Source organism: Neodiprion fabricii, chromosome 7, assembly GCF_021155785.1.
Source record: "Neodiprion fabricii isolate iyNeoFabr1 chromosome 7, iyNeoFabr1.1, whole genome shotgun sequence".
Taxonomy (NCBI): domain Eukaryota; kingdom Metazoa; phylum Arthropoda; class Insecta; order Hymenoptera; family Diprionidae; genus Neodiprion; species Neodiprion fabricii.
Window position 1 is genome coordinate 20946767 of NC_060245.1, and position 27060 is coordinate 20973826.

The window sequence follows — 27060 nt, forward strand, 5'->3', positions numbered from 1 at the left end:
ACACCAATATGAAAAATTATGATAACAGTTGTGAGAAAATTTAGTTCGAGCGACGATAATCGAAAAGAATATGAATAACGCACGCTAGATTTTTTGGTCAGAGCTAGAAAGGCATTTTTCAATTTGTAACTGAAAATCGATTTTTCTTGGTTATGGCAGAAATGTAAATAATTAGCGATCGCAGGGTGAGCAAGACTGTAAATTTCTCTCCGGGATAACGTTCCTGCGCAACGTGGCAATTGCAACTTATTGTAGTATCAAGACGAGTAGGTATTATACACGAGTGCAGTTCACATGATGCAACCGTTTGAGCTGCATCTCGAGAAATGCCCAACCCACCTCTTCATTGTCACGTATATTGAAGAGCGAGTGTTATAAGCGTGTGTTTCTCTGTAATACATCGCAAATTCAATTAGAGATCGTATCATTTTCAGCAACACACACGGTTTAACGTACGTGTATTGTGTACGTGCTTTACATATATGCCAATGTACGCGTAACTCTCGGGGCTGTAATTAAAGTGGAATAGGAGTTCTGACTCGCATGTAGGTTATATATATATACCTCGGCTTACTGTTTGGCAATTTGTTAATTAATGGAGTATAAACCCTCGGGCTTCCGCCTCTTCTGCCCAATTGGCTTGATGCGGGTTAATTTCCGAATCCTGACTCGGTTTTCCCGGAATAAAAACTCTGCTTCTTTTACCAATGTTTTCCTCTTTCTGTATAACAATGAAAGTCGAGGATAGCCGAGTATGTGCGTGAAATCCTGGAAATTGATCGACTTCGAAGTGAAATCTAGGCGGGAGATTCTCCTTTTCGCCAAGTTTAAGTTCTTAAAGAAAAAACCAGGGGATTTTCATAAAATTTTAGAATCGATTCGCGATTCATGGAAACTGTTGCCGATCACCCGACACAGCGTACAGAGATACGCATCGATTATACACGGCCGGTGCGGACGCAGGGAAAAAGGACCGTGATGAGCCAGACAAAGGATATAAAAAATTGAAGAGAAAGTGAAAAGAGATTAACGCCGAGCGGCGGTGTATAACGTGTAATGTGTATGCAAATTACGCAATGCGTACTATGAGGCTACGTATATCGCGTCTAGGATACGTAACAATCGGCCGGTTTTCATCGTTTGGAAACAGACGATCAACCACCCTTGAAATCCACCGTGTACACCTCTCTCGCTATCTGATGACAGTTATTGAAATCGTTTGGAATCTGTGAAATCACAAGAAATTCGTGCTGTTCGTTTCGTGAAATCGTTTGAAACCCTCTGACATCGTATAAAATGTTGTAATATATTGGAAAACTCCGTAAGATCTTGAGAATTTCCTAAATTCTTTGAAACAACAAGAGACTGGAAATCTGATGAAATTATGATGAAAACTCGGTGAAGTCTCTCGATATTCTGCAATTCTGAAATCGAGTGTGTCCAGACACAAACTGATCAATGATTGACCTCTCAAAGGTGGCGAGGTGATCGGTTTCCGTTGCAGAAAGAAAAATTAACGATCGAAACACGGCACGATGCCCAATTCCTGAAAACGCCTCGATTCGCGGACTGCAGTGATGTCAAAGTCAAAAACAGCAGGCGACCAAAAACTGTTTCGCTTAAGCTATTACCCGGGATTCCGCGGTTCCCATATGCGGCTGATCGAGTAGTTCACATCGGGTTTCACTCAGTCGGTGTGAGCCTGCATCATCGCTACAAACGAATTCGACGTCAGTGCGACGCAGCATGACGACGGGATGGAAAAGCGGAAACAGTTTCACGAAAGTAATCGCGATGTCAACATCATTCGAAACGATTTCGCAATCTCCGAAATCACACTAAAGTCAGTAATGTCGAAGTAAAATTCTGCCTTGAATTACAGAAATCTCATTGTAATGTTAACGAAATCGCGAGAGATCACCTGGTCAAAGTAATCTCTCGTAATCGCTCAATAAAATCTAAGCAGTCGTGAAATATTTCAATCACGCTGTTACTTTTTATTCCTGAGGAAAAAAGCGAGCGATGCGAATGAAAGCGATACCACATCTCAGAGCACAACAGCCAAAGTACAAAGTGAGAGCCGTTTTTGGTCTATCGTGCTTTCGACTCGAGTTTGGTGTAACAGGATGTTGATGATGACGACGGTGGCTTAACCGAGTTGCCAAATTGCGGATTACGGAATTTCGGTACTGATTACAGGATGATCGAGTGAGTCGTTACGGAACGGCGGTTAAATATTGCGGAGGGGGGGGGGGAGGGGGGAATTAATACCTCACACTCGGGTTGTTTCCTCCGCGGATAATTTCAGCTCTACGGTTATTACCCGCTCGATTCGACGGAACAAAGTAATGAAAATCCCATCGCGAACGACGGCTAATTTCACTCGACACGTTCAACGTCTCGGCCCGTTAACAATCTCCCGTAAAGATTATACCAACACATTTCCGACTCTGGCACAGCGCTGATTGAGTAACTGCTGATATCGAGTTCATAACATGGACCTCAGACCGCGCGCACCGCGCTTCGAGAGCTTTCGTCCGAATTTCGCGCTTCACCGAAACCGAGCTTTTCTCAAACCGCGTAAAAATGATCAGAACAAGCGTAATCGGCACAAATTATCGATGCACCTTCAGCTCGGAATATCGTTCGGAAACGGAGCGAGGCACGTTTATTATCCGAACTAATAAATGTAGTAAAGCGTCGAGTCCAACGAAAGGAAAAGTAGGATGGACTGAACAGAAACTACACACGCAGAGACCGCTCAATGATTCTCAAAGGCAGCTTCGGGCTAAGACCGTCTCTTGGCTTAATGCGACCGGTGCTCTGAGATGTTTGTACCTACCGAGAGACCGGAGTAATTTGCGATGAGTACAGTAAAAGGGAAACAGATTGGCCGGATGACCCGACTAGCGCTTCGAGCCGTGCTCTTATATGCGGAATGCTCGAGTCCAACGTGGGCTTTGCGATGCAATGTTAGGAAATTACCAAGGCATATTCAATCCGCGCGAAAAACTGAGGACCGATCGGTGCATTTATTTATTTATTTATTTTTTCTTCCATCTTTTGCAGTCATCGTATTTCATGGATTTTATGTCAAGTTTTTTTCCGACATTTTCTGATAGCCGTTCTCACATCGCGATGAACATGGGGAAAAAATTTATCGATTCGGTGAAAGATTCGTCGAGTTATGCGCGTAGGTGAAAATTTTTATGATAGATACTTTTTCAGAAATTTTATCGTTTCGTCGCTGATGTAATTTAATGGAAAATAATGAAAGCTTAATATCGATTAGTAATTATACCGCACGATTTAATCACATCGAAGAAAATCGCCAAGTTTATTGCCTTGAAAAAATTGTAAAAATAAACTTTGCCAACGGCAGTTAACTTTATCTTGATTTATGTGATTGAAAGAATTTTTAATACCCGGGTTGGAAATTTCTGTACGAGTGGATTTTGAGAACAAGTTACGGCTGATCAAACTCAACAAAAAGAGCGCGGCTGGTTGAACATTATATGTAAATAAGAATGCGGGTGTTGAAAAAAGATTTTTATAGACAGAGGCAGATAAATTTAGAATACGAAACATCAATATTACGCCTCGGAATTTCGAAATTTTTCGGATCATTTGATATGTCTTGAAGGTGAAACGCCACGTGGACGGAATTATTGACTGAATTTAATTTTCACTCTGTCCAATTTACAAGACGACAAATTGTTCTAACAAAAAAAATGTCACGTCGATGAATTTAAAATCACACTTCAGTGTGAAATGACAAAAAAGTTGAATGGATCTTTGATCTCCACAGTGTTTGAATTATTCAGAAATCACTGCGATCCTATTCTGACCTCGAAATAAATGTCAAAGATCACAGGCTTGAAAACAAAAATTTGGTAAAAAACCAAAACGTCCAAAGAATAATACAATCAGAGTATCGAAATATCGATAATGCAAGAGAATAAATGGTAGAATTCAAAAAAGGAGGATGTGAATTGAATATGAAAATTCAAAAACACCTAAAATTAGTAAAAGCGTTCAAATAATCAAAGTCAGCGAAAGGATGAAGAGTTTGCAATCATTTCTGCTGGGTGAAAATAAATCGCGGTCATCTTTTATTACGCTTGCCGAATAGTATAAGAGATTTTATGACTTGACGCGAACTTGGAGCGAAGGAAAAGAGTCAGGAAATATCAAAAATTGGTGGAATTGTAAAAATGATCGACATTAGGGAATAACGAATGAATTTGCAGACCATTGCTAATTCGGAAAATCCATAGCAGTTCTTCCTTCATGCTCGAATTGCGTTCAGAAATAATTTGCACGGTCTCGAAGTGCGGAAGATTTTTATCTATGAACCCGGATGTATCGTTATTTTCTTGATACATCCTAACAGTCAATTAATACTCTCAAATTGTTTGGCGTACCTTTCAAAAACCATCGCACGTGGAAAAATGGGATTTATCAAGTTCCGATCTGATTAAATAATGGTTTTTTTTTTTTTGTTTTTGAGGCCTAGGTCGAAGGCACGTGCACGTATAAATTGTGAAGATCAGTTACTCCCAGCACACACCTGATTAATCAATAATGTCTGAAGGTGAGCAAACACGTGAAACCGATGTCGAAACATGTTGACTACCCAAAGCGTATAATCGTGCTCGGCATCGAAGTGTTTAAACACGGACGAAATAATAACTCAAACGAATATCTCGAAGGCAATCGCTGGTACAGAATTACACTTTCAAGTTGGAAATAGATTCAAAACATATGGCGAAAACGATAAGAAAAAAAATTTAACGTTTCCGCATGGTCTGATGCCGTTGACTAATTAACACAAATGCGAAACTCACATCCGGGTAAATATTCGAACGATATAATATGTTGCGAAGAATTTTCAATCGAATTGATGTAATTATTTTTATAAATATGATTTTCGAATTAATTTTGTGAGAAGTTGATGTAAAAAATTATAACTACACGGAGATGGGATCATAAAAACATTCGGGTGTTTGAAAAATTGAATTTTTATTAGGATTTTTCTCCCAAGATTTTATCCTCCTGTGAAATGATATATGGTCGAGGAAACTGTTCCATTGAAAACCAAATACCAATTCAACAACACTGAAAAATATTCGTCCATCAAGCAGTGAACCTTTTTCACCATTGAAATTAATTGGTTCCACTGTTTTTGGAATCTAAAATTATTTCTCGTACTCTGCATCTAATCTCCGATCCGATGGATGAAAAAAATGGTGATCAAGCTCTTTTGACTTGCCATTCTAGCATGGATGCATGGCACTTGCCATTTTAGCCACAAAAATTGAGGGAATCGGTTACCATAACTTAGAAGCAGGATTGAGTCGAAACATTAAAAAACTTCTAGACCGACAGATTGTTGGAGCGCTAAACTGAAGTGGCTTGCTCATTTTAAGATTCGAAATGGAACGAGCATTTCTATTTCGTTTGAAATATTTTCACTGATCAATTCACACGCAACTGATTTACGGGCTGAACAGAAAAATCTGTAACCACTACTTCGAATTTTGAATATCTTGTCCAGATTCTCTCGATGCTAATAAAAAATTAGCAAAAGAAGCAGCGACTACAGATGATCCCAAATGGGAAGAGAAAAAACCCATGGAACTTTGCTCTCATGTCAGAATATGATTCTACATGAAGAATACGTTTTGCGCGCTTGAATAACTCAAATGTTGAATCGATACAAAATATTTTTGTAACGCGTTTCATTACCTACTTTAACCTTCGAGCTCTTGACTCGAAGAAACATTTATTTAAACAAACTGAATTTGTTTTGGTACAAAAATTTCATATTATTTAAAAAAAAAAAAAACAATTACGGTGCCGTCAATCAAATTCAATCATAAAATTGCATGAAAGTATTGCGAAGATGCTGTAATTATGTTGAATATTATGCTGTTTAATTTGATTTCATGAAACATTATTATGGCTGAGATAGCGCCTTTTGAGTTGGAACTTTGGAAGATTATGAATAAATATAACCACGTGAACATGGGATCATGAAAATTTTCACGCGTTGTAGATTTGGATTGTAGTCACACTCTGGATTCTCATAAACGTTCGATTTGTTTGAATATTGACCGTGTAAGAAAACCAATGTACCCGGAAATTCATCTTCAATAATTGTATCGTCTTAATGAAAAACCAAATTTCAATTGGATTGAACTGAAAAATATCTATCAATTAAAAAATATACCTTGTTCAACATTGAATTAAATTCGATCAGCTTTTCTGGTGTATAAAATTCTTGAAATTTTTCATACCCGACGTCCAATTTTCGAGTTGATGGATATGACAAGAATGCGAAACCGAGCAAGTCGAATCCGAAGAAAAGAATTCTAGAAAAAGAAAATGTATATCAAAAGAGACAGTATCACGCAATCCCCATCAAGTATCGAATTGAAAAAATATCTGGCCATAAGGTGAAAACGAATATACGAAACCAAACACAGCTTACGCCAACTGGAGATATTTTTTTTCACCGCGATTGTTAAAATCGAAGGATGAGAATTCGACGGAACGGAAATTTTTTTTTGAGACGACAGTATTACGCAATCCTCATCAAATGAAAGAACCAAACAAAATTATGGTCACGAGGTGAAGACAAATAGATAAAGTGGAATTCTGGTTGCACGAACTCAAGATATTTTTTATTAATACTAATAAAATCGAAAGATAAGAATCCAACTAAACGGAAAAGAATTATTACAGCAACGAATTGCGGAACCGTCGTTAAATGGAGTGGTAAAAAAAAACTTTGAGTCACGAACCAGATATTATTTTACGTTTATTGAGTGATACGGAAAGGTGTCCATTTTTCCACCACTCTCGGACTTGAGGCAATCTTCCGGAAGTAGTTTGGGGGTAGTCTGGACGGTATAAATACCGAATCTCTGGCCAACGTACGATACTGACACTTCTTCCGAAGTACCTCAACACTCTCAACATGAAGGTTGTCGCCTCCCTCGTCTTTGCCGTCTTGGTGATCGCCCAACTCTACACCATGATCGAGGCTAAGCCCGATCCCAGTAAGAACAAACATTCAATACTAATAATAATTATTCTCAGAATTGCGAGTTGGAATTTTCTTTACCGATTGAAGAAAAGTACAATTTTATGAGGGTGGTTGTGGGATCCGTAGAATGAGGATGGGGTTCAATTTTCAAATTTGAAAAGATCCAAAAACACGAAATCTCCAAATTTTGGTAGTGCAACTTAAAGTAAAGAAATCAAATTTCTACGAAACACCAAAATTTCGAATGGTGTGAAATTCGACGGTCAAAGTTTTGAAAAGACAAAATCCTGAAAGGGCATAAATCTGACAAATCAAAATTTCAAAAGTGCAAAAATGAGAAAATTTACAAATTTGAATCTCCAAGATTTTCGGTTCTATGAATTTCTGGCTTGGAGAAATTTCAACGGTTTAATATTTCTTTGTTTTGGATTTTCGATATTTTTACGTTCGAAATCCTGGTCATTCCGATTTTCGATTTTTCTCAATTTTTACACCCACTCGTTGAATAAACTACGTTGCGTGGGCATATTTTAATTTTCAGAATCTTACTCCATCAAAACTTCACTTTTCGGAACTTTATTCAATCGTAACTTGAATTTTCGGAATCTTACAGTTTGAAACTTTGAGCCGTCGGTTTTCCGACCATTCGAAACCTTGTTGTTTCGTCGAAGTTTGATTTCTTCCCTTCAAGTTTCGCCACCAAACAATTCGTAATTTGACACATTCGCAACTATTCAAATTTGGAACTTCAACTCAACACCAAAATATTCATTCGTTTTTTCGTCACGTATCAGCTATCGATATTTACACGGTTACTGTAAAAAAAATTCATGTTCCAGGTAAGATCGTCTATCTTGCGCCTGGTGGCAAGTGAATGCGTAAGGTGAGTTTGAAACAAGTCAGTCAGTTCACAATTAAACTCATTGTCATTACAAAAATGTCCGTTCAAGCCTCAAGTACTTTCAGGCTACAAAAGCGTTCCGCCTATTTTTCCTACAACTATTAGTGGTCGTGTTAATTGTTTTACAGAGTTTTCGAATAATGGTAGATTATGACGTTCCTCCTGTTTTCGACAAATCAAAATCAAGACACAAAATAAGAAATGCTGTCGTCACTACTAATCCTTTTCAAATATTTACCTGTTACAGCCTGTAACTTCGAACGGTAATTGATCTTGAACGTGGACTATAATTAAAAATGTCAATCTACTTGAGTCCAGTTGTCTCGAAATAAGTGACGTTCACATCCAGCCCCGAAGACCAACTGCGTATAAAATAATCATGTAACTCTTGGAATCAATAAAATACTTTTTGCTCTCCATAGCGTTTAAACCTATGAAAAAATGCAAAGTAAAAATGACAACCGAATCGAGAAGCGAACGAACGGCGATAAAATTGAAAAAATATCATCGATGTAATCAAAGCACTATTTAAAAGTCCAATGAAAATTCACGAAATGCATAAAACGTTCGATCACAACATTAAAAGTTCATTTTTTTTTTTTTTTTTTTTCATGCATTTTGTTCATCGATGCTAATTGTCAACTTCCTTGATACATGCTTTACAAAACGGTACAAATACAGTGTCAACTAATGCGAAGTTGGATGTTCTTCAAAAACCCGATAAGAAAAAGCAGTAAAAAGAATCTCAAAAAGTCTTGATCCTCACAATCTTAATAAAGTACAATTTTCGTAATCAGGACGATATCCAATCGGTGCAACAACGACTCCGAAAAATGCGTCTCAAATCACTCGTTACTATTATCGTTATGTTTGATTTTTGGGTTGGCCGTTGCCCGGACCATTGTTATCCGAATAACCATATCACATCGTTTTTGTATCAAAGCTCAAGTTTCGTAACGATATTGCTAAGCATGAAAGCCTGCGTCGAGATGAGATGATCCCGCATCATCCAGATCGCGATCTCTTTCACGGAGTGGATCTTCGCCGTAACTGGCAAGTCATATATTTATTACCGTAATTTTTCTAAGCTTTTTTTTACAGCCAGAGTAACTGGGCTCGAATCGTGAAGCGCGCCACTCATCTCTCATCGTTAATTGCTGCTGGCGCATTGCAGGAGAGAAGAAACCTTTACTCGTAGATCTACTAATCGCAACTCATCCTTGCGGTTCAGATCCGCCCGAAGCCGATATGCGATCTGGAAATTGAAATTACCGCACCGCGGTATCTGGAGTGCAAAGCATATTGCGTAAGCGGTTAATCATCGGACTTGACATTTTAATGGACGCTGTTTTCCAAGGTTTAGTATCCCGGCTGCGCCACCTTTGATGTCAATTAAATTCGGAAAAAATCATCCAACAACAATGAACGCTAGTCGAGCGAGATCCTCGATAAATCTTTGAGCCATTTTACGCAACGCAGCGCCTGACTTATCGCTCTTTTTCCACGTCTTGAGGAATCCTTACGACACGTTTATTACGAACAAGGAAACGTTCAGAGGTTTTTATACCGCGAATGGTTAAACGACGTTCAACCTAACTCGGAGCGATTCTCCTTGAACGTGAAACTCCGACGTCTTGAATCTCGAATCCACGTTGCGGAAATAAATTGACGGGAATTACCGCATGTCCTAGGACGTTTCACCGAGAAATTTGCGGAGCCAAGGATTATACATCTATAAAATTTCACAACGAGCGAATCCCTCGCGGCGGGAGAAAATTGCATCTGTCAATTGGAACTGCGGTTCGAGAGTCTGTATTTTTTATTTTAATTTTTTCTCTATTTTCACCAAAAATTAGAGACATGTCGAGGACAATGTCCTTTACACCCGTGATGCAGTTCGGTTTTGGGCATAGCGCGTAATGCGAAGACATTCGCAAAAGTTTGAGTAACAACGCTGAGTGACGGACTTGAGCGAGAAGAGAGGAGCCGAGAGGAAAACAGGAAGCAGGAATTTGTTGGCCGATTGGAAGACAGGAGATTTAAGGAAAGAGAGAATATTGCGTCGTCGTCCGCGGCGAATCGTCAACTTTGACATTTCATTGTAAAATGTAATTAAGAAAGTTAACCGATAAAACCCGAGGAAAATCACTCGGGGGCAAAACGCAACGAATTCAACGCCGGAAGCGAATTGTCGGTGACAAACAACTGCATCCCACCTCCCCTGCCCCGTGTTTGTTACAAAATTACGCCACTCGTACTTCATCGGTAAACAATTACTTGACGGAATCGAGCAGCTGCACTCAACAAAATTGCTCACTTTTCGACAGACTTGAGTGAATGAATTTTGACGTTTGCTTTTTCACAAGGATCAGAAATGTTATGGCGAAGAATTTAGCTGCCATAACACAGCTCGGTAAAGAATATATAAATATTTTTCATCAGTTTATATTGAAATGAATAATAAAAAAAAAAAAAAAAATAAGATCGATCAACACGAATTTTGAATATGAGTTCTAGATGTCAAATTTTCATTTCCTCCACGTAACTAATAGTATAAAAAAAAAAGGTTTATTATATAAGATTTGATGTTTTAGAAATCCGAACCGGTATTTTCTCAAACATTTGTTGTAAGTAATAGACAAACTTCGGTTTTGCAATGAAGTCACTTTTATGCTAAAATTTGAAAGCGAAACCGAAGTTTGTTGAATTATTATTCAAGATAAATGTTGGTAAAAATATATAATTATTTTAAGAATCCGAAATCTCGTTTTGGTTTCTTAAAAAGCAAAGATCAAAATTCGACATCTAGAACCCAAACTCCAAATTCGTTCTGAACAATGTGATTCAAATGACGTAATTGTTGATGGTACAAGCTGACATTCGAAGTATTCTTATTTCGCAAAATTCGCTTGCCAAATCGGGTGTATAATTCTGAGATTCGTGGCTCGATCCATGAAGCGCATAATTTTCTGCAGCAGCGTTTGCAACCATGTTCGGTAATTCGAGTGGGCGGATTACTTCGGCCCGTATAATAAACGTTTAACATGCCGTGCGTGATATTCGGCCCCATGAGAACTCGTTAAAGTTAAAACAAACGTTTTGCGCGCAGAAACGCTGACCACTTTCGCAATGCGTTACATATTCCGCCCGACCCACACACGCCTATAATTTTCCCCATACGAGTGGAAAGTATAACTCTCCTACGTGATGAGAGAGTTCTCTGAAAAGGAACGAACGCAGGAGTGAAGTAATAATCATCTCACAGCGCGCACGATCTGCCTGATTATCCACGTCTCATCCCGACGGAGGAGATGATCGATCGATCGATCCATCGATCGATTTCCCTCTGCGGACTCCAAAGACCCGAAGGATCGATCTTCGGGTCACGTGGTTCGCGGATGATCGTCACTTTTCCGGGCTAATTGAGAGCGACGTAATTTACACCGCCGGAAGCTTCCGGTCTTATATCTCAAGGACGAGGATCCGCCAGCTAGCGGGACGAATCTTCGGTCTATAAGTCGTTCCCAGAGGACGTGAAAGTTTCTCAAGTTCTACACTCAGCGACCCTCCGCAACGACCGTAAATTGATTCGTAATCCCTTCTCAAACATTCGGCTAAGAGGATATTCTGCTTTCCGGATGGCAGATGTCGCCCAGACTTCCTTTTGTCTGGGAAAAAAGTCGACCGAGTCAAGTTGAAATCGCTGTTTTATAAGGGAGGAATAAATAAACACGTTCGACTTTCGATGCTTGGTGTTGGAAGAGAAACGGAATTAAATAAAACTCGTGCTATTATTGTTCGTAAATTGACACAACGTTCCAGTTGGTCTCAAGTTTCACGTTCACGGGAATTTCTCGCTCCCGTTAAACAGCTTTTAGGTCAGAAATCACGCTGATCCGAACATCGTCGGAGCGTTTGTTTTTTAAATAATGAACCACATTGTGATAAGATACCCATTACAATTCCTCTTCGATTCACCCTCTTCAGGACACTATCGAAATGTTGAATCGAACGGCGTAAAAGCCTCGTCATTGAATAAGAACGTCCCGGGTTGATTTTGAATCGATCCTTGACAAAAGTTCTCGAGGAGCGTTTATTTCCTTGAGCAGATACGTTACGCGGCGTTTCGCAAAGGCACGCGCCACGTAACGAAGATAACCATTTTACGGATACGCTGAACGCCACGGCGAGTTATAAATAATAGGATGAAGGTGGTGTTTAAAACCAGAGTATGATGAATTGGCAATCGAGCGATAATGTAACTGAACGAGCAAATTGGTAAATCGCGGTGTCGAGCATGCGAGAGACGAACGGATGGTCGGTGCATAATGGAGCTGCATAGCAAACGTGCAGTTTTCTGCAGCCGCATAGTGAAGGGGCAAAAAAGCCGCTGCGGTACCCCGATTCCTCCGCCTAGAACCGCGTGCATCATCGCTAAACTGTAACAAAGAATCGGGCAGGTATATAAGCTCGGCGTTGGATCATCTTTCCAGTTCGCCTGGACTCTTCGTTCACAAAGCATAATATGATGAAACGTCTTCAGGTAAGTAAGAAACCCAACGCGACGTTGATTTTACCAGCGATTTGCGATTTCATTTTGTCAAGTCCGCGATAATGGAAAATCTTTTCACTCCGAAACGGTAGAAGCGGAATAAAAAACTTCATTAGCTTTTAGGAATTGTCGAAGAACTCTTTGTTCTCGGGTACCTTTCTACGTTTCATCGTCTCATTCATCCTACGTCAACCCGCGGTCATCACGCGGATTATAACCATCGAACGATACGTCGAGACGAATCGACAAGTCATGCGTTTCATTGATACTAGCAAATTACTTTCTGCACTCGATGTGTTCTTCGACGAAACAAAAACCAATTCTTAACTCCACCAGTGTAAACGTTGTTGTTAATGGAGATTGAGTTCACTTCTGGACTGAAAAATTTCTTCATCCTGTACGTACTTTCTTTGATCATGAAACGACACATAGGTCCATTGATTTTCTCTTTGGAATCAAACATCAGGTTTAGAACAAAGACAAATATTCCGTTCTTATGCCTCCATAAGAAGGTCCGTTTCCTTATCCATTCTTATCTTCGACCGTGAAAATACCAGTGTCAAAGATCAACGTAACTTCTCTTCTTTCGACCACGAAAAGACCGATCCACAGATCTTCTTTTCAAAATATGTTAAAATTCAGCCCACTTATCTCGTTTCTCATACCGTTTCTAACCTCGTATCTCATTCTCCTTCAGAATACAGGGTTGCTCATGGTGCTGGCGTGTCTAGGAGGGACGGTATCGGCCGGTCTTTTGCCAGGCGGTGGAGGAGGTTACCAATACAACAGGCCCGGAGGACCCGGAGGATCAGGTACCAATGGACTGTTTGGAGGCGGAGGCCAGAGGCCATCAGGATCCTACGGAGCTCCTGGTTTCCCCGGAGGATTCGGGAGTCCAGGAACTGGATTTGGCGGGGGGCCAAGCATCACCGGAAGTGGTTTCGGCGGACAGCCGTCCGGATTCCAGGGACCGTCGAACATTGGTGGCGGGTACAATTACAACAATGACAACGGCAGGGTGAGACAATTGGAAGCATTCGTCCTTGGAGTGAACACCCTTGGCAAGATACTGTAATTGACCAATCGGTAGAGAGTCGGTGATCAGAACGACTCTCAATAAGCCCGAAATCGAAACTGTGTCCTGCCTTGGTTTCGTCAATTAATGTCCTTGAGGATGTACTGGCTGAATACTTTATGATAAGGTAATAATCGGGGAAAAATCGTCCGCAATAAAGACAATAAGTAATTGAATTTTAACAATAATAATTCACAAAAGTTATCAATGAATTGTTTGATCAAAACATTGTTTGACAAATTTTTAAGGAATGTTTTTTTCCTTTTTTTTTTGTCGTGTGAAATGAATTCGTTGATTCCTCTGGAGACACATGAATTTTTGAAAGAATTTTCTTATGATTTTCAAATTTCCGTTTCAGAAAATTTGTAAAGGCTGTATTCATGAAACTATTTGACTGTAATTTACAACTATTTTGAATTCACGATTTTTCCGAGATTAATAGAAATTTTTAATTTTCAAAAACCGAAATTTCAAAGCAAAGAGAAAATTTTTAAAAAATTCAGGTGTATTCAGAAAAATTAACGGATTCGCTTCACATGACAAAAAAAAAAAATAAAACATTCCCTAAAAATTTGTTAAACAATGTTCTGTTCAAACAATTTATCGACAACTTCTGGGCATTATTATCATTCAAGTTTGATTTTATCATCGTCTTTATTGAGGTTGATTTTTTTTTTTCAATTTTCATTTTATCATAAAGTATTCAATATTGTCGACGAGATTCACTTTCAGTTAAGAACGTAGAGACTGTACATCCTTAAAACTTCTATAACGAGAAAAATTCCAAATTTGTGAACTCGTGGCTGACATGCAGACAACTGTTGTCCGATTAGTCGGCTTAATTTTCTCCCGTGAAATAAACGGACATTACTTGGCTACGTAGTTATGTGTCGGTTGGTATTCTTCCGTGGTAAGCCGTGAAAAAATTCTTCGCACTTGACTCGGGGAATTTTTCCTCATTTCGAGTGATGAACGAGTCGCGTTTCGTCTCGTCGCGGGTGATAAGCGTCGAGCTGAAGAGTCGCGAGCTGTTCTCACCCTCGAGTATCTCGCGAAAAAGGGTAATTCGCGTAGAGCTTTCCACAAGCGCGGGATGCAAATTTCAAAATTACCATTTTTGAAACCCTCATCCTCCTCACCACACACTCGATCTACACGCGGGCCGCGAATGGTGCTCGAATTTAATTATCCAACAATCAAGTTCGCCATCGCTCACCATGCTAATCGAACAAAAAACAGCCACGGATTCACCCTAAATCCACCCCGGGAATCAGGGATTTTTGGCGAGCGATGAAAAGAGCGAAAGAACCGAATTTTCAAACGATTTTCACTGGGTTAAAAAACTATTTTCATTCAATCGCATCTCGTCGAGGTTGGAGAACGTTTTTCGCTCATAAGTCAGTAGCCGCGACCTGCCGGAGGCACCAACGAACCCGGAAGTTAATATCGGGAATAATTCATTCCCCCGCGTAGTTATAAACGATCGTTTCAGCAGGTAGTCTGCAAACGATATCGATAAATCATCAGCGGCCGCAGAGAAATCGGATCGGTTTTTAGGCGCCGCCTTCGCAATTAGAAATGGCAAGCTCTGGCATTTCTCATCTGCACAACGCTGCGGACAACTAAAACCTAGGTACAGGCGTGTCTTTGACGTTGGATAAACCATCGATTAATTTAAAGACAAATGAATTTTGTACATATAAATACAGACAACGATTGAGAAATAAGATTAAAATTTTTTTTTCAAACTTGGTACTTTCAGCCGAAGCCCTACAGCTTTCAATACGAAGTGAGAGACCCGCCGACCGGAAATGACTTCGGCCAACAGGAAAACAGCGACGGAAATACGGTGCGTGGTGAGTACAGAGTCCTGCTACCTGACTCAAGGACCCAAATAGTCAGGTACACAGCCGACGATGCGAGCGGTTACAACGCAGACGTTCAGTACGAGGGTCAAGCTCAGTTTCCTCAGTTTGGAGTCGCCGGATATGCGGGAGGTCCCAATTACCAGGGTGGATTTGGCGCCGGTGGTGGCGGCCATCGCGGAGGTAAGGAAAAACAGAGATAGAAAGGAAGGAGGAGCGGGGGAGGATTTACCCCTGGCTCAAAATCCCTCGTGTTAGAGAGTAACCAAAAGATAAAACAAAACACTGCTGATATTAGGGAAAAACTAATTAACAAGATGCGGTAATTCTATCATTTCTCAAAGTCTCCGTTAATATGAAAGAGCGAAGCTGAGAAACTGATTTTCTTATACTCTCAGCCCATTCGGTCACATATTTTTCAAATCAATACTTTGGCCTGAATTTTGTTACTACGGGAGCTTCCAGGGGTTGCTGATCACGAATCTGAAGTCGGAATTTGATTTTTAATTTCTGAATCCAATATGGCGGATGTTAAATTGAAATAAATAATCAAAATTCGGTGGTTACGGCCAAAACTTGTTATTTGGGATTTGTTAAGGTTATACGAAGTTACAAGGGTCAAGTAAACTGTGATAAGGCTTTAAGTCAGATTGCTTCCCAAGTATGGGAAAAAAAAAAAAACAGGTACGCTGAAGACGATACAAAAAATGCAATGTAGAAAAAGGAAAGGTATATATTTGTCCTGTTCTGAGAGCTTTTGCAAGCTCAAGTTATTATTTTTTTCAGTACAATTTTTTTAAAAAATAATGAAACGCACTGTTCGAAAAATAGAGATGATTGGCGAACTTTTCTCTTTTCTTATTTTTTTCTTCTTCTTTTTCTTCTACTCTGCCGATAAGAGACAGGTTGCGTTTAATAAACGAACGAAGTGACGCGCATAATTGGATACGTGTTTATGGGAGGAAGTTGGTTGTAATTACGGTTTCAATGGATATCCTAGAGAGTATATTAAGTATATTTTATCGAGGTTGTAAAATACTTGGTTTGGTCGCAGGTGGTTTCGGGGGTGGAAACGGAAGCGGATTCGGCAACGGCGGGACTCCGAACAACCAATATTTGCCACCGGGTGCTGATTATGGGAAATAATTACCGCTGCTTATATACCTCTTGATATCCTAGACCGAAAACATAATACGCCGTGAGACCCCATCGCAACGTTATTGCTAGCTATAATTACCCAAACTCTCTTCATTTCTTTACATCTCCTTATTATCTCTTTCCTCGATATTCTTACGTGCATAATCTTATTTCAATTTAATTCGTACTCAAGTCTTGGCCAGTTCACTGTATAAATATATTTTCATGCGTAAAACGCCAGTTTTATAAATATAATCTTATACCCATGTACCATAACGTATTCGTAACGTCGTTAAATCGGTTTTATTATTTTATTCTTCATTTAATACGTGACGCACGTAAATTTGTGTCATATAAATAAACGAGCAAATATTTTATTACACAAGCATTGTACAATATGTAATAAAACGTGAAATGAAAATATCCGCAAAAACTTTATGCACATCACTTCCTATTTTTTACAACTTGTACAATATACAATTACGTACATTATATACGTGTGCTGCTTGTGCGTGGGTGAAAATACACGTGATTGTTTATAATATTTATAATTTATCAATGAAATTACGTTAAAAACAACGTTTCCTGAGGTATAAATGAAAGAATTTAACCCGCTTGCAACAAATTTCGTACAGAACGTCGAGACGCTTTTCTTGAAGCTCGACCCCCTGCCGCTTCTGCACCCTTCACTTCGACCCTTGAGTCGGGTGCTTCCGGTTCTCCTCGACGCATATCCGCATCCGTGAACAAGCAATTGTTTTCATATCGGGGTATTTCCCTCAAGCCGGAAATTGCCACGAGCTATTTCATTTCCTTAGTCTCAACTCGGTTTTCTACAGATCATCACTTTCGTCTTACATCGCGTTAAAACTGGACATTAATAATAGATATGAGAATAAACGTAGAACTAAAACGTAAATGATAATTCGAGGATCGAGGAGCGGCGAAATAGATTCTCCCTCTACTTTGACTCCTGAAAAGTTTCACCTCGAACCGGAAGTGACGCCGTTGATGCAAACATATGTCGGACCCCGTCCGCCGGCGTCACTGTAGGATTAGGGTAGTTCGACAAGGGTGGAAAGAGGGAGTTTCGGAAAGCTTATATTCTCTAATGAAATGCTTCTTGACGTTTTAAGTACACTTTTAGCTCGGCGGATGACTCGCGTTTACGGTGTCCAATCGGCTTTGCAAATACGTTACACTAATTCCAATTTATAGATGACAGCTATGAGAATCGGGAATCTGGTATTACGCTTCAGACGGACTCAGAATCCACGAGTTCAATTACAAAAAACCGTGAACCGTACAGTTCGGACGGAAAAAAAAAATCGTTCGGAGAACGAGGACTTAAATTTCAGCTGATTTTTTTTCTTAAACTAACGATGATAATTAAAAGCCTTGTCATTTGTGTATATTCTTCTGAAAAATGTGCGGAGAAATTTTTATCTTAAAAGTCTTTGAAAAGCGGGACGAATTACGCTGCCACCAAATTTCTTTTTTTTTTTTTTTTTTTTTTTTTTGCACGGATAAAATCCTCTTATTTTCGTCCAGCTTTGCGTAACACAAAATTCCAAACGCGAGGCGAAGAACGCTGTGGAAAAATTCTCTGCCAAGTTTCCTAACGACAAGTAGTTCTTCAGGGTCGAATAATTCCAGCACGTAACTGCAGGTACGTACAAGTGTTCGACCAACAGGATCGCATCGATCACGTCCATTACGTACACAGTCAGCCGTAATCATTCCGCAGACTCTAGGGATTTTCGTTGAAGATCAACTGCAGTGCTGCAGATCGGCGTAGTTTGAGAATAGAAAAAAGACTTTGGACGAAGTTAACAAATGAAGCGGGGAAGAAATCCCTGGGGAATAAATAACGAGCCAACCGTGATGGAAAGCTGCGGCAGCGAAACGAAGCGTCAAAAAGCGAGCGGAGCGTTACAACCGATCAAGTCAAATTCGAAACTTTCTTGCCGCGTTGTTTTTGTTTCATAGGAAAATTTCTTACCAGTCTGATTGATCGAGTAACGCGGAGCAAGCGAAGGGCGGCAATCCACTCGCCATGAGACACGTATAACGACACGGTGTATCAAATGTTCCTAATTTGTCAGAAACGTGAGAGATAAGGGAAGAACTTCTTGCCGAGTGGCTGTACAGCAGGGCGTAACACTCGGTGTCCCGTTCCTCGTGAATTTATGTGTACGTGATAGAGCGAGGGACCACGAAATACACGCAGATATTGCTAGAGCATGCCGGTGCAAAATAGAGACCCCCGAATGTGTGCGCATGGCGCTGTTATACCGGGAGAGCTTTTGCCTTGTATCAGCTTCCGGCGGGCGCCCGGGAACGAAACGGTTTTGTCCATTACCGAATTACCTCGTAGAGAGGGAGACGAAGAGGGATGGATAGATAGAGAGGAAGAGAGAGAGAGAGAGAGAGAGTGAACGAATAGATTGAGCTGGCTTCAGGTCGAAGTTGGAAACCCGGCTAGATAAACATCGCCTAGCCAGCTACATGATTCAACCGAGCTTAATTATGATCGGTAGGGATTGAGCTGTGCATCTAGCCTCGATTAAATTTCATCAGGTTCAACCATGGTTCGGAGGTAAAGTTTGATAACCGTCTTCCCAAGAGCGGCCAACGAGGAGAATTTTGCATCCGTCGCTTCAGCCTTTTAAGTATACGTTTTTTCTTTCAGTCAAATTCCTTGAAACTGGATGTGTTAAGGTTTTCGAAGTCATTGATTTCAAAAATGGGGTCAGATTTGAGATATCTTCAAAATTCGAGATCGCAAATCTAATATGTGAGAATAGAATTAATTTTTATGTTTTTAGCCCACCATATTCGATCCATCATCTTGAATTTTCAAATTCTGACGTCGGGTTCGACTTCAGCGACCTTGGAAACTCCGCGGTAACAAATTTTAAGCGAATTGAATGAATTTTCATACTTCGAGTCCGCTATATTTGATCCGCTATTTTGAATTTAAAAATTTCGACGTTGGATTCGTTTCTAGCCACCTTAAAAATCCAGGATTACCGGGTTCCACTTTTCTAGTCCTCTTAACCTTCCCGCAATTACATTTATTCTGTAAAAACAGGGGGTGTACTTCCGTTTAGAACATACCTCCGATCGATCTGAAATTTGGTATACTTATGTATTTTGATGCGCTGATCAAGAATATCATACTCAAAACACCCGCAAATTCGATTTTCAAGGTCAAATCGACAAAAAATCGATTTTTTAAATGTTTTTCACATTTATTGCAACAAATATAAGGAAAAACCCAAACCCAAATCTAAACAAACCCACACATACACACACACACACACACACACACACAAAACAAAAAAAAAATTGATTTGACCTTGAAAATCGAATTTGCGGGTATTTTGAGTATGATATTCTTGATCAGCGCATCAAAATACATAAGTATACCAAATACACACACACACACGCATACAAAAAAAAAAAAAATTGATTTGACCTTAAAAATCGAATTTGCGGGTATTTTGAGTTTGATATTCTTGATCAGCGCATCAAAATACATAAGTATACCAAATATACACACACACACACACACACACATACAAAAAAAAAAAAAAAATTGATTTGACCTTAAAAATCGAATTTGCGGGTGTTTTGAGTATGATATTCTTGATCAGCGCATCAAAATACATAAGTATACCAAATATACACACACACACACACACACACATACAAAAAAAAAAAAAAAAAAAATTGATTTGACCTTAAAAATCGAATTTGCGGGTGTTTTGAGTATGATATTCTTGATCAGCGCATCAAAATACATAAGTATACCAAATTTCGCATTGATCGGAGGTATGTTCTAAACGGAAGTTTATCCAAAACAGGTATTTTCAACACTGTGTTTACTTATATCGCTCACTATATTTGCAGAATCGTGATAATCGCTGTCGAAACATCAACATTGACATCCTAGAAATCAAATTACGAAAAAAAAAAAATGAATAACAGTCACATCTGAAAAGTTGAGTACAAATCTTGAATAACCGATTGAAAAAAGATTTCTCATACATGCTACAGTCCGTTTTCACCGACTGGGATAAATGTCACGGCGGTGCGTATACCTCGATAATAATATAAAACGAAGTAGTTTTACTCCGTCGGTAAATACTGACTGCAGCGTCCCCTTAATCTTCCTTCCAATGTTGTGGTCAGAGGGTGATTTCTGTCTTTCGAGTCAGTCGAACACTGAAACTCGAGTAAACGGGACGTGCCTCGGATGTTTACATAACGGCCGGCCGGGTCCTGGCACGAATAAAGATATAACATATAATAAACGGCGTCGATCAGTCACTCGCTTTCATCGCGAGTCACGGATGCTCGGATCAGCTTCGGCAAGCGAAGCACTTCCGTGCGCGTCGATAATTGTCCGCAAGTGTGACGAGGGCACGTATAAGAGGCGTCGATGTCTTGCACGCCCGGTTTCCCTCGAGTTGGGCCCGCATTAAACCGACCCGAAGGACAAAACACACCCCCGAGGAAGTTCGCCGCCCCCCCGTGAATTTGTCAATGACATTAGATCGTCGGGGGTGATGTTGGTATTATATTCCCGACGCCCTCGGGCCGATTTTGCCATTGTTATAGCCACCCTATCGCGGAAACACCTCGGGTAAGCTATGCCCTGCAAATTAACCACCCCCATTCCACCTCCCTTCACCCTCCTCGTCTGCCCTTCGATCCTCAACCCCCGATAGAGACACCCGTGACTAAGGACAGTGTCGCGAGTCCTGAATCCCGGCGACTTCTGACAGCTGCTTCCACCCCCAGGATGATGCCGCTGGAAGGGATATGGTGAGTTACTACATCGACCTAAATCTTGTGTGTGATTTTTTTTTTTACCAGGTAACTGTTTTGGAAATGCAATTTTGTTAGCAAAAAGCGTGAGGTAATAATGAACTAATTGCAAAGCAAGCACTCGAGATGTACCTTACCGATTTTATTCAATCTTTGATATGTTATAGTACATCAAGGATTATTGGACATGTACTTTTTTTCAAGTGCCACTTTGGCCGGTCTAGGATCAAAAATTATCCCTGAAGTTTACAACCTCTAATTGGTTTATTAGGATTCTTCGACAATGACGTGAAATTTTTTTTCCCTCGAATTGAACGTCGCTTACAATCAACAGACTATAATATCCGCAACGTTTTTGTACCCTCAGGTTTAAAATCATTCTTCGTTTTTCAGGGGTAAGCTTCATGGTTGGTCTTTAACATATCGCAGAGAGGAGAAAATCGCTGAAATAAGGTAAGTGTACCAGTTTTTGTCGAGGTCACAATTAGACCCAATTATTGACCCTTGTATTTTACAAGATTATAAATCGTCGGCACAAATTGTGAATTTCTCGATCACTAGAACCAATTGCTAGAGGGTTGGACGCTGGAAATTGATTTTTTAGTCATTTCATAACCGTGGATCGAACATATGCAACCAAAAAAGCTCAGTGATTGGGACAGGGTTAATAACCGGTACACTTACCTCACAATCTCGGCTACTTTTCTCGTTCGAAACGCGATTTCACGCGTGTTTAACGGTAACAGAACGATCTAAAATCTCTAACCGCGGATTAAGCAGGTACACTGCAACGCCAGCTAGCTGCAAAATGGAGGTGCATCACTTATTAGAGCATAGTTCTGGAACCGAGCCGAGATCGGCGATGAACCCAAGTTGAGAATGCTGGCTCTTACCATCAGCTCTGCGGGGGGCGAAAGTTGTCCACTTTACGGTGACAAATTCCCCCGAAACGGCATGAATTTGGCAGTTCAACTACGGTGTTCCGTAACTGGTTGAAAATTGACCGTGTATGCAGAGAGGGGGGGGGGGGGGGGATGATTTCGAATCGGGACCGCGAGTTTCGGGGTCTGAATCGATAGACGTTAGGGCAACCGTTCAGTGTTCCCCATGTTAATTGGTTGCTGTCTGGCTGTTTGCTGACAGGTAAATTGGGTATGAATAGGCCGGTTTCGTCGACGAGCAATTATTGAAAACTAACCAAACTCTAATTACGTTGCGGCACGCAAATATTAGCGGGTTCCTCCACTGCGTCGGCGCCCCGAAGAGGGGCAGTATTGAGAAAAACTCTTTCTCTATGCCAAAGTTTCTGACGTTGATAATTCAGCCGACCGTCTAACCGGCCATCATGCACACCACTCGACTTCCAGTCGTGCCCGTACGTAATTACGTACGGACAAACACAAACGCGAACACACAATCAAGATCGTAAATCGCTTCGCAAACTTCCTCTTCGTCAATTTTCTGACGTTCTCTGTCGGCTGACGATGCTCAGGTAAAACAGATACATAGAAATAACAATGTCCTTTCATTATTCATGTCTCGGGAACGAAGCCTCCAATCATTCACCGATTACTTTTCGTTACTGGTTTACGTATAACGTAGGTTGAGGATTCATTGGTTAGTGTGCAAATTGACGTAACGAAAATATCGTATCAAATAAAAGTTTGGACAGTAAAACTGTGCTTTACTTGTGTCGGGTTTCATCTATTTTTTTATGTTGGTGAAAAGTAAAGTAGATTAAACAGAGAAACGTGCGTTCAGAAAGTGGAGAAACTTCAGTTGTAATCGAGTTTTTTTTTTCTATCACCTTAACGTTCCTTTTTTAACTTTGCATATCTCGATTTTCAGAGAAAAAAGGATGTTAGTGTAATCGTCCTGAAAATTAAAAATTAAGTCTTCACCAGATCTTATCGTTTTTAAGTGTAGAGAATCACTTCCAATCATTTTCGGATGGACGTCTGTGTGTGATTGATTTTTTGATAACAAGTTACTGGATCGTAATGATTTTTATTTGAATCGATGCTGCTTTTCCAAACTTAGAAATGATTAATTTTTAGCTTTGGTCGGTTTAGTAATTTTCCAATTATTTAAATAACAGAGATTCCTAAAAATCAAATGAAAATGACGATATCTGAAGAACGGATGAAAAGATTTGAACGAAAATTGGTACCGTGAGGTTTTTTGGATCTTAAGTAAGGTTTGCAAAATTTAAATTTGGCGTACTCGATAAGCTGAAAGAAACCAAAAACATGTGGATTGTGATGAAAGCCGGTACTCATCGGTTTTTTGGATAGCTGATCACAAATCTGAAGTCATATACCGAAATCCAAAATAGCAATCCAATATAGTCGAAAAAAATTTTTAAATATTCGGATTTCGGTACAAATTGGTAGACGGAGATTTTTTGGGTCACCGATAGCAAATCCAAGGTCACCCTTCAAAAATTTGTAATGGTGGATCCAAAATAGTGGTTAAAAATTTTTTAAATCGTAATATTTTCATGTAAATCTGAATTTGTAGTTCGAACTTCGAATTGGATATTGTTCTTTGTTTTTTCTCTACACTAAGAAACATTTCACTTGTTACAGTAACTAGAAAAAATCAGTAAAACAGGTATCGTTAAAAAAAAACTGTTTGAATATTGTTGGGATTACGAAAAACGAGCTATTGTCGATCCTTTTTTGGTAATTGCGACGCAAAATCAGTTTGTTCGGTTTACTCTACTTTTTTAGTTAAGCAAGGCTTTAACGTCAATTTATCGTTGATCGTAATGAGAAAGAACAGTAACGGATAGAAAAGTAATTATCATTTTCTACCTAGAACTATATTTTGTCGATTGTGGTAAAAAATGAAAATAGTTAAGGACTGAGCGGTAACCGGAACTAAAAATTTCTCCAAGTGTACGAACTTGGAACATGCAGAGTGAGAACGGGAAGTTCTCACTCTAAATCCGCTTCTTCGTTACGGCAAAATTTTACCCTCCCCACGATTGGTGGAGGATCCGAAATGGGGATGAAATACTAACGTAATAAGAGGGTGACGTGTGTGCAGGGTGTATAATAAACATTCTCGTGACGTTTGAGAATTATACCGATTTTCGAGAGAGAGAGAGAGAGAGAGAGAGAGAGGGGTAAGGAATAATTATCCGACTATTTGCAATGATCCATTACCGAAGGACATTACAGGAATTTGGCGAGTCCGTATATTCCGAGCCGCTTCAGCATCGTCATCGTCGTACCTGTCATGTCACGTCGCGTGCTCTGCCTTCCGCCGATGCCGGTTGTTATTTACCTCACGAAACTACGAACTGACGAACAAATCAATATACTACCCAGTCGCTCGGGGAGTTATTGCCCAAACGTTATGTATGGATATTTCTTTCAGGGAAAACGAATACGTGTCGCTATTTTCTCAATTTCGCAACACCGAATGAAATCTTTCTCTTGTCAATAAGCATACGTGCTGGTTTCCCGTGCTCGGAACAATTTTCCGAAAACGTGTTCGAACGCGCTGTATACGTACCGTTTCTGCCAAATGAAAAATAAAAAACGACCAGGGGACTTTGTCGATTTTCGACGAATTCCAGAAGGATGAAATTTGTTTTCATTTCACTCCGTTCATTCGGAACCAGTTGCTAAAGTTCTTCGAAGTTTCTCCGAAGTTTTTAAAAAGCATTGCAACTTTTTGATAAACTCCAAAATGAAATAGCATAGACTTTTTCACGTTTGTATCTTCTTTTTTTTTTTTTTTTTAATAAATTTTTCACCTGCCGGGTTTTTGTTTAGTTTTATTTCAACGCTTATCCCGATCTTAACTTTCACTTTCTAACGCCTGTTAGACGCGACTAGACAGACGCAAATGCAACTCGCGTTGCCTGCTTGCTAGGGTGGAATGTTGTTAATAATAAAAATGATGTGTCGAGATTGAACATTTCGCTTTTGCAAAAAATTCAAGGAATTTTTCTTAATCGATTAGTTTGGAAATATTGGAGGATTTGGAAAAGTTGGATGTCAAAATATTTCAAAACAATTTAACGTATACCTTCAAAGAATCTTAACGATAATACAGAAACAGAAAATAACGCGTTTATTTTACATTGCATATTCATGACCGTAACTTGATCTCTCATTTTTCCATTCTCGCTGTAACCTTTACATCAAAAAATCAACGAAACTTTTCAAGTGGGTTATGCTTTTCTTTTCTAAATCGAGAAGAGAGGGTAAAAGATAATCAAAAAGCGTTGAATTATTCGTCGGTTAATTTTTGTTCTTTCTTGTATAACTCGGGAGAGTGAGAAAAATCTGAGGAAGACGAAAGGCGAAAGAGAATTTAAAAGGGAATAAGATATCACAGGTCGGTTGCAATGACGGAAATTGTAGCTTGAAAAATTCGAAAATGTGAATATTTTCGACGAAAGAAAAATGGAATCTGCGTCGTTATCCGAATGAATTGAACAAGTACCAGCTGTTTGTGTTGCAGGTATTAAATACACGATAATGCGGAAGAGCAAATTCGATACTCACGATTGGCAATGGGAGAAAATATCGGTCTCACAGAAATTGGTGTTGATTTTCGAGTATTATCATTTTCACAGACACGCGATACGTCGCGGTGTTTAATATCAATATCGACGAAGTCGAACGTAGATCTGTATCTATCGATCAGATCGATCAGAGCTGAATATTTCCGCAGGGGTCAGGGATCTCAGAATCACGAAACGAATTTAAATACTTGAATGAGAATCGAAACGACGTTCGTAACATAGATGCCGATTCTTTGGGCGTAGGATTATGAAAAAAATGACGACTCAATGGCAGATGTTGAGATCGAGTCGAGGATACAAATGTAAATTTACAATCTGGCGTTTACGCATGGCAGAATGCGGATTTGGCAATAGAGCTGCGACGGCCATGAATATTAAATATCAATTGTTACCGAGAGTATTTTTATTGCACACCACGGAAGGTAAATGATCGTTGATAGAAGCGCTGTATGTTATTATTCGTATTTGTAAGAAACACAATCTTCACTCACACATCTCCCCTCAAAAGATTCAGGGATTATATTATAACCATATTCGACTGTGGATGTGTAAATGGGACGCGGTCCTAATACCCCGTAACCTTCGAAGACATTCCACCGTAACGCAATCGACATCCGCCCACGGCGATCACGATATCGATTCGTACTTTTATCCGATCGGTATTTTCCGATCCTTGTCGAAACAGCTTCAAAAAACACGGACTTGTATTTATATTTGTCATTGAAAAATTTTTACACCACTTTTCTCAAAATTCAACAAACAACGATCTTATTCTCTGAAAATCTGACCCTCGTTCCAAGTCAATGTGCGGCAGAAAATTTTAGCGTTGATGGAATGACGGAAAATCGTGTAGAACTAGAAAAAAATTGTTGAAAATCAATACAAATCACTCAATGAACTGGAAATAAACGAAACCGCGTGATGTGTTTCAACAAAAAAAAAATAACAGAATATCAATTATTCTAAATCATTTATCGTTCAGTAGAAAACTTCACAACGGTTTTAATGATTTATTTTCAATCATCGTCTGACATCGAGTGATGGGCAATGATTTCGGTTATCAGGTTTGATTCCCTGTTAAATTGTGATAAAAAAAAAAA

General features: G+C 39.6%; 1 protein-coding gene across 2 annotated transcripts; it reads left to right on the plus strand.

Moving 5' to 3' along the window:
• The first annotated feature begins 6931 nt into the window (after positions 1 to 6931).
• On the plus strand, positions 6932 to 17004 carry LOC124186490 (acanthoscurrin-1-like). 2 transcript variants are annotated; one of them, XM_046578249.1, is made up of 6 exons: positions 6932 to 7064; positions 7891 to 7934; positions 8200 to 9005; positions 13202 to 13522; positions 15342 to 15627; positions 16499 to 17004. In XM_046578249.1, exons 4-6 carry the CDS (start codon positions 13217 to 13219, stop codon positions 16588 to 16590), a joined length of 684 nt encoding a protein of 227 aa, XP_046434205.1. In that variant the 5' UTR covers positions 6932 to 7064; positions 7891 to 7934; positions 8200 to 9005; positions 13202 to 13216; the 3' UTR covers positions 16591 to 17004. The 2 variants fall into 2 exon arrangements, with proteins under 2 accessions (XP_046434205.1, XP_046434204.1); XM_046578248.1 differs by lacking the exons at positions 6932 to 7064; positions 7891 to 7934; positions 8200 to 9005 and adding an exon at positions 12404 to 12495.
• The last annotated feature ends 10056 nt before the right edge of the window (positions 17005 to 27060 follow it).

Bases quoted from the DNA above. Each gene is read 5' to 3' on its own strand.
- LOC124186490 (XM_046578248.1), top strand. The intron at 13,523-15,341 runs GTGAGACAATTG...TGGTACTTTCAG, and splicing joins ACAACAATGACAACGGCAGG to CCGAAGCCCTACAGCTTTCA. The intron at 15,628-16,498 runs GTAAGGAAAAAC...GTTTGGTCGCAG, and splicing joins TGGTGGCGGCCATCGCGGAG to GTGGTTTCGGGGGTGGAAAC.